General features: G+C 53.1%; 2 protein-coding genes across 3 annotated transcripts in view; one reads left to right on the top strand and one right to left on the bottom strand.

Annotated features, from left to right (window-relative positions):
- Positions 1–2,686, bottom strand: part of SYTL3 (synaptotagmin-like 3) — a 63,345-nt gene extending 60,659 nt beyond the window's left edge. Inside the window, exon 1 of the mRNA XM_012735162.1 lies at positions 2,593–2,686. The gene's annotated coding sequence lies outside the window, so the exon portion shown is untranslated. The remainder of the gene's footprint in view (positions 1–2,592) is intronic.
- A 5,507-nt stretch (positions 2,687–8,193) lies between these two features.
- Positions 8,194–8,411, top strand: part of DYNLT1 (dynein, light chain, Tctex-type 1) — a 5,611-nt gene continuing 5,393 nt past the window's right edge. For both annotated transcript variants that reach the window (XM_004673954.2, XM_012721867.1), the window contains exon 1: positions 8,194–8,275. In XM_004673954.2, coding sequence (XP_004674011.1) covers positions 8,249–8,275 — 27 coding nt within the window. In that variant the 5' untranslated portion in view covers positions 8,194–8,248. The remainder of the gene's footprint in view (positions 8,276–8,411) is intronic.

Raw genomic sequence — 8,411 nt, 5'->3', positions numbered from 1 at the left:
TGCTAGGAGAAGGCGCGTGCTGGGAGACGGCGCATGCTGGGAGAAGGCGCACACTGGGACAAGGCGCGCTGGGAGAAGGCGTGAGCTGGGAGAAGGCTGAGCTGGGAGAAGGTGCACTGGGAGAAGGCGCACTGGGAGAAGGCGCACTGGGAGAAGGTGCACTGGGAGAAGGCGTGAGCTGGGAGAAGGCTGAGCTGGGAGAAGGTGCACTGGGAGAAGGCGCACACTGGGAGAAGGCACACACTGGGAGAAGGCGCACACTGGGAGAAGGCGCACACTGGGAGAAGGCGCACACTGGGACAAGGCGCGCTGGGAGAAGGCGCGTGCTTGCTCATGCTCGGGGAAGGCGTGGCCACTCTAGGGAACGAGTGAAGTAGCGGGAGGCACTAGGCAGGGCTCCCTGGAGTGAGCAACCCTCCACTCGCTGCAAGTCTGAAACAAGTACCTCTTGATCTTTCTTCAGCCCATCAGCAAAAGTCAAGTCTCAGATCCCACAAGGGGGAAAGTGGGAGCTGAAGGAGAGTTCATCCCAATGAACGAGGGGACCTGGGGGAGACCTGGGGAAGGAAAGTGCCTTTCTTGGCAGGCAGCCGTCAGGCCCTTCCATGCGATTATCTGCTCTGAGCAGCTGGTCACCGGGTGCTCGGAAATAAAGCGCCGCGGCCTCCCCGCGATGCGGGGAAATGACAGGAACAGAGATGTGGCCAGTGCAGGGGTGGGAGAGTGTGCAAACGACTGCATTCTGCCCAGGCCCTCAAGGGAAACTACAGCACCGCAGTCCGGCCAGGCTCACAGGTCAGGGTCCCTCTGCTGCACGCTGCCTGACCACAGCGATTTCTATTTCCAGTTTCAGAATCAGTCACAGTGCAGGCTACTTGCACACTGAGAGACAACACTGGAGGAAACACTGAGAGGGGAAACACTGAGAGGCTGAAATGTCCTTGAATGTACCTGGAAATACTGATGCTTTTCTGGTAAGAGCAGCAGCCCATTAAGGAAGCAGGCAGGCAAAGAACAGCAGCCGTCTCCTGGGCTCCAACCTCCACAGGGCAAGCACTTGCCACGCCGCCCAGGCCACGCGACTCGTGGCCACTGCCAGGCTGAGGCAGAGATGGGCCCTGCATTTTTCAGTCGCCTTTTCTCACTTGTCCATTTTCCCCAGGTGGGAACTCATTGTGTGTGGCGGGGGGGAGGGGAGGGGAGGGCTCATGAAGGGCAAGTTCAAACCTTCCAGACTTAAGGAGCCCACCCAAGGGCTGGGGCCCAGTTTCATGTTCGTTTTCTTAAAGAAGTCTCCACGTGTGTGAACTTCAGGAGCCTCAAAATTCTGTCCAGATACAAGAAGTGGAATGGATGTGACTCAAATCTAGAAGACTCAAAGGTGACAGGTGGAAAACTCTACATAACATCTAGTAAACTCAAAGATGACAGCTGGAAACTTTATGTCCCATCTCCACAGACCACTTCATCTCACTTGGTTCCCGTGTTCCCTTTTTCAGGTAGGAGGAAAGTTACCTTAGAATCCGAGCAAAGTACTGACTTTCAGGGGTTCAACTGGAGCCCTCAGAGAAGAGTAGAGAAAGGAGACTCTGAGTCTCTTGTCATAGGTGCCGCTCATGATTGCCACCGCCCAGGTTCTGCCAGGCACCCACCTGATCAGGAAGTTTAGCATGTCCCCTGCACACATTCTCAGAGCATGGGAAACCACCATGAGTGCCCGTTCTACATACAAGGAGAGTGAGGCTTGGCGGGCTTCAGGAGTTTACCGAAAGTCACACTCTGTCTGGGTCTGGCTGACTCCAGAGCCTGATGCCTTGTTTAGGCAGAGAAGGAACTAGAATCTCCCACTTTCTTAGCTTTTCTAACTTCTTAATAGATTCTTTAGGGTTTCCTCTCATAACCTCTCCTCTTGCCAATATGTTTGTTTGGGAGTTAAGGAAGCATAATTGAATTGAAATTTGACTCCAGCTAGTTAATTTTTTTGCTTTAAAAAGTCACATTTATGTCCCACCTCAAAACTAAAGATGATGGTGAGCAAAGGAATCTGGGTCTCCGCAGCCAATTCAGAGCAGAGCAGTAATAAGCTGCCATGTAAGAATGTACAAGCCAGGGCCCTCCCTGGTGGCGCCATGGGTTAAAGCACAGCACTATGAAGCCGCAGCCCGAGTTCGATCCCTGGCTAGAGAGTGACACGTGTCGCGTGGCAGACCTCTCCTGACCCGCCCGGTGCTCCTCTCAGCAGTATAGTGAAGCCTCTCACACCCTGCACCTCTGGCCTGTATCCCAGCTCTGTATGCATGAATAAATAAATCTTAAAAAAAAAAATGCACAAGCCATAGAACTCACACTACTTTCTCACATGAACTTCAGAACAACTCACCCCAGATGGCTTTTCTGGAGTGATTTTTTTTTTACTAGGGTGCCTCCTCCCCCCAGTTCCATCATTACCCTACATTTCATGCTGCTGCTCAACACAGTGTCCAATCACTCTTCCCCTGGTTTTGCTTCCCACTTTCTCAATGTCATCAAAATAAGACCATTCATATTAACCGTCCCACTTGTCCAGATGGCTGGACTTGACTGTCAGCCTACCTTGGCATCTGCGTCCAGAGAGAGACCAGAGAGCCTGTTATGGAGAGAAGGAAGTCTTCATGTTATGGAGAGAAGGAAGTCTTCATGTGAATAACTGATGTATTTCTCTTTCCTTCCTGTAAATAAAGTGTTGAAGCCTGCACCGGTGGCCCGCCCTGTTCTCTGTGGCTACCCCCACATCCCTAAGAGGCCAGGTAGCAAAAGCCGCCCCGAGCCACACCCAGAGGCTGTGTGTGCCAAGAGTTGACACTTTAGCTGCAGGAAAGTCCGAGCTGTGGTCACTGAAATGTTTCATCCCTACCAAAGAAACCCCAGTTGAGAGAGAGGCTTCAACATAAATGTTCCCACACTCGCAAGGGATTCGCACTGACCTCAAGTGTGAATGAGTAATGTCATCTCAAAGAACAGCTGCTAGCTCAAGATTAACTTCTAATAGCTAGCGGGTGCTCAAGCACACCACAGACTACAAGACAAATCACAACCACAGCTTGATACTTTACCCGGAGGAACGCGCCGTCCAGAGAGAGCGCTCCCAGCTCCCCAGAACCCTCTTCTGCTGACGACCTCCCCACAGCGACAGCTACTGTCCCGGCTTCCAGCACCACCAATGAGTCTTCCTATGTTTGCATTTTAGATAAATGGAAGCACCTGAAGTATCTTTTTAAAAATATTCAGTTATTAACGCAGACAAGAACTGGGGTACAGACCAGAGGTGAGGGGCAGTGAGATGACTCACCAGAGACAGAGTGGGGAGCCGAACAGGCAGACTGACTGAAACACACTGCTGAGAGGAGCAGCGGGGAGACAGAGAGGTCTGCTGCGCCCTGGGGGTCACTCCCTGGCGGTGACTCCAGAAGGGGCTTGTGCTTCACAGTGCTGCGCTTTAACTCACTGCACCACCAGGGAGGGCCGGCACCTCAACTATTTTGAATCTGGGTGTTTTTTTGTTTGTTTTTTGCCCCACTCGTTTCTGAGGTTCCTCCATACTGCTGCACGTGGTCACAGCACGTTTGTTCTCTCTGTGGGTCGTATTTTCATTGACGAGTAGGTAAAAACGCATTTATCGGTTATACCACATTACTTATCATTTGGGACTGTTACACATACCGAAAGCATGGATATGAACCCTTTTGTAAAGCTGCTTCAGGCTCTGTTTCTGTTGGTTCTGTGTCCACGGCAGAAGTGCAGCGTCACGGGTGAGCCATTGCCCACCTCGAGAGGACACTGCCCACGTTTCCCTCGTGAGTTAGGTGGGCTAACTCAGCACAGCAGCCCTCCGCCACGCCCTCAGCGCTCCAGGTCATCTGCTTCTCCTCCTGCTCCACTCCAGCTCTGACTTCACTTCCCTGATGTTGTAGGGTCCTCTGAGGTATGTGTTCAAGGGCCACATGGAGTCAACTTTGATGTAGGGGCTTGTTCAAGGTTCAAGTGTTGCCTAGTTGAGCTCTCGGGATGTCTGTTTTCTGTTTTGACTTGTAGAAGTTCTTTATACCTTCAGGATCTGATTCCTTTGTCACATATATTATGGCTCTCTTCTCCCACGCTATAGATTTTTTAAGGTACTTTTTACTAACATTGTGGTTAAGTTTTGTACAGTATTTGATTTCTCTCCTCAGGTGCAATATCCAGAGTTTCTCATCAGTGCCCGTGATCCATCACCATAATCTACATAGTCTATGGATGTTTTATTTTTTTGATATTTATTTATTTATGCATGTAAGAACTGGGGCATACAGGCCAGAGGTGTGGGGGATGAGAAGATTCACCAGAGACAGAGGGGGAGCAGAACAGGCTGACTGACTGAAACACACGGCTGAGGGGAGCAGCGGGCGGGTCAGAGGAGAGACGTTTGGTCAGAGGAGGTCTGCCGTGCTCTGTGGGTCACTCCCTTCCTGGGGATGGAACTCGAACACGTGCTGCAGCGGCTTGAGAGAGCTTCGCAGCGCATTAACACGCTGCGCCATCAGAGGGGGCCCAGCCGATGGATGTTTTCATTCCTTCAGCAGCACTTGACTCATAAGCAGTGACCTTTGTGTAATCTCTCTGGGCCTTGATCTCTTCTTGTAAGGACACCAGACACCGTGGATTAAAGCTCGTGCAGATGACCTCCTTTTAACTTCATTACGTCTTTGAAACTCCTATTTTTAAACATAGAATGTCCCATTCTGAAGCGGGTAGGCTTTCAACATGTGGAATTGGGAAGAACACGGTCAGCCTATAACCGTGGGATGGATTTACCATGAAAAAGAACTTATAGTTACATGAAAAAGGAGACTTATAGTTACATTTATTTTCTAACTCAAAGTCTGAAGCTTTACGAATGCTGAATAAGCGATTGAGCCCCCCCCAGCTGAAGTCAGCACGCCTGGGGGTACCTGCTCAAGGTTCCCGCTGGAGAAGCAGAACTACAGAAGGTGAGCACCTGCCCAAAGCCTCAGGCTGCAGTGGACAGCAGGGAGTGGCTGGCAAAGACAGGGCGTCCTGGATGTTGAACTTCAACTTGAGTGTGTATACATTAGATCACAGCTGAAACTAAAGGGAGGCGACATTGGCTGGCCTGGGGGTGAGACCCCAGAAGCCGTGGATGCAGGGTGTGGTCGGTTGGCAGATGGGCAGGAGTCGCACAAAGACAGAGCAGGTGTAAGAAACCACCAGGGACAGCTTCAGGGGCCAGGGACACTGCGGGCGGGGTGCTGTCGTCTCCTCCCTCGGTGTCCCCCTGTCCCACCAGGTCTCCGTCCACTGAACAGCAGCCCCTTCCTGGTCAGCATCCAGGCCACCCTGCCCCTCCCTGGACAACCCTCAATGACTCTTGCCAGCTTGCTGCATCGGTGTGGCCCAGCCTGGAGAAGACACGGCACAAAGCCACAGCAGCGTCTCAGTGGTCACGCGTGGGAGACCTCTGTTGCCATCAGCCCTCAGTCCGGCACCTTGTTTCTGCAGCCACCTTGGCCTGTGCCAGGTGATTTTTTAGTGTCTATACAAGACGGATACACCATTGAAGAGGGCCCTGCCTGGTGGCGCTGTGGGTTAGGACGCAGCACTTGAAGCTTGCTGCAGCCGCTTCAGGGCAAGTTCAATCCCCGGCCCCGGAGGTGACCCATAGGGCGCAGCAGACCTCGCCTGTCTCCCCTTGCTCCCCTCAGCAGTGTACTTCATCCATCTGCCTGTTCTGCTCCCACTCTGCCTCTGGTGAATCCTCTCACCCCCTGTATCTCTTATCTGTACTCCAGTCCTGTATGCATAAATAAATAAATCTTTAAAAAAAAACTATTGAAGAATGACTACAGCATGGACATCAACCAGTTAGAATAAATGCCAATTGGTGATTCCCGCCGGGTCATGGCAGTAGCGTCCCAAGAAGGGGTGGGAGTTGGCAGAGTTGGGAGGAAGCAAGACCCCAGGCCGGATCAGCAGCTATTCGGGGGCACCCAGGTGCTTCGGCCTTACCGTGCCTGTATGCGCTTGGCTCCTAGGCACAGGAGGAGGGCAGTGTGGACATCACGCGGCTGGAGCAGTCCATACGAGCCGGGTGAGGTTCACAGTCAATGGGGACAACCAGCTGTGGCTGTTGATGTCGTTTGTCAAGGTGCTGTCTCAGGGCTACAGGGCCACACTTGCTCAGTACAGGTGTTCGCCACATCAGTGCCAGCAACACCTGCCAGCCTAGTGCTGACCCTCCCGCTGGAAAAGAGGCCCAAGATGCGCTCCACCCACCAGCACACAGCAGCGCCACCTCGCCCTAGACGCTGCCCACCTGCCTAGGTGCAGCACGTTTCCTGCAGGGCCTTGTGACAGCCATCCTGCTGCACCGCAGACACGCCGGGCCCTCAACTCCTCAGCCCTGCTGACAGAGTGAGCACCATGCGGGCGGAAGGCTGAAAAGCCACGAGGATGCAAATCCTCCTACTTATAGAAATCCGTTTTTTAAAAATGTCCACAGACCACATCTCACTCAACTTTGTCATGTCAACTGCAGCTTGGAAGCCCACACAAAGCAATTTGTGTGTAGGAGACAAATGTATGCAGAGTTCTGAAGATAAACAGACCAATGCAACCATTTCTGGGGCGGACTAGAGAGGCCATAAACCACGATCAGTTAATGAAAGTTCTTTGCCAGTTAAAACCAGAGAGTCACAGCCAGCGCACAGTGAGCATGAAACGTTTTAAAGCCCCATTTCCGTGTTTTCTGTTGATTTGCTTACCTGCTGTTGGTGTTCAGCTACATGTCACGTCAGAATCCCACGGCTGATTCCCCAAGCCAGCCAGCGTTCAGGACACATATTTGAATTGGGACATTCCAAAGAGGCTGTGCAGCAATTTTAACAAGATGTGCCAAGCCTCTTACTCTTCAACACAGGTGTTCACTAAGAACCCGTCCATGCTTGCTTTGCTAAGACACCTAGTAGGCTTCCAGGTCCACCACAGCAGGAGAACAGCAGAAAATTAGAAAGGAGTGAAAAGGCTCTTTCCCCCTCACCCCTGGGCTCAGCAGCCCAGGACCAGAGGGCTTGGGCCCTGAGTGGCGCACTTGGCTCCACTCTCAGGTGAGGCTGAAAGTCCGAATCCCAATTGTCTAAGTGACCATGGTCGAAAGAAACCTCCGTCCAGGCAGCTGCTGCCCAGGGAGGACAGGTGAGACGGCCTCCTCCACCCACCTCCAGTTCTCTGACATGAGGCAGAACTAATACTTGTGGGGAAAACATTCTTGCATGCATGGATTTTGAATTGGGCGCCTACTGTAGCCAGGACAGTGTAAAGGGCAGAGGATGAATAAAGAAGTTCTACCTCTATGGAACTTAGATTCTCCAAGGACGAAAGGGAACAGGTGGGGTGTGGGTCTGCAGCTTAATTTTACCATGTCCCTGGGGCTTGCAGCCAGGGACGTGGGCTGTGGTGAGGAGTGGCCACCTGATTTCTAGGGTGTGGTAGACCCTAGAAAGCAGAGATCCAAGTCGAAGATCTTGACCTCAGAGTGCCTGCAGGTGAGCACAAGAGCCTGCCTTCCTGGCAGAGCTCTCGGAGAGCTCTGCCCAGCGTCCAGGGCACCTACAGATTTCCATAAATCCCACTGTAGAGTGAGCATCTAGGTCATTCTGCTTAAGGTAACCAGGACGTGTGCAGCATTTTACAAGACGGTTTATTGAATGGTGCTTAAAGGAAAAATATCTCCTTTCTATGGAAAACTACCACCCCATATCTCCGTTCCGAAGCAAAGTTTCCTATCCTAGATCCACAGGCGGACTGTAACCAGTATCCACTTTACCCATTACGTCGTTTAGAGAGCGTTGTACAGTTTTCTGGTAGGTGTCAGAGTGTGAAAATTTAAATGAATCCACACACTACAAGCCAGAGAGAGACGCCAGGACGACCCCCTTTCCTGGGTTGGCTCTGGTGCGTCTCTTCTGTTTCGGTTGCTGCCAGCTACCAGGTTGCTAGGCGCCCGGACGGCTTCCCTGAAACCACCGCGGAGAAGGACCAGAGGGCAGGGGGCGGGGCTAATTCCTAGTTCCCGGCCGGGGAGGGCGGAGCCTGCGGGGAGGGGCTCGCGCCGAAGGGCGGGGCCTGGGGCGGGGCCAGAACCGAGGGGCGTGGCCCGCGTGCGCCTGCGCAGCTAGCCCCGCTCCAGAGGCGGAGGCGACGCGCTGGAGTGAAGATGGAAGATTACCAGGCTGGCGAGGAGGTAACGGCCGGCGGCGACGGGAGGGTGGAGGTCGGGACCCCGGGCGTGTGGGGCACCCGGCCAACGTCTGGACGTGCGGCTGGCCGTCTCCGGCGCAGGCGGGCAGCACGACGCCCCGCGGGCACTTGGTGGCGAC

Source organism: Condylura cristata, unplaced genomic scaffold (assembly GCF_000260355.1).
Source record: "Condylura cristata isolate star-nosed mole 26May11 unplaced genomic scaffold, ConCri1.0 scaffold00001, whole genome shotgun sequence".
Taxonomy (NCBI): Eukaryota; Metazoa; Chordata; class Mammalia; order Eulipotyphla; family Talpidae; genus Condylura; species Condylura cristata.
The sequence above is the reverse complement of the archived record's forward strand: the minus strand, read 5'-3'. Positions and strand labels throughout refer to the sequence as shown.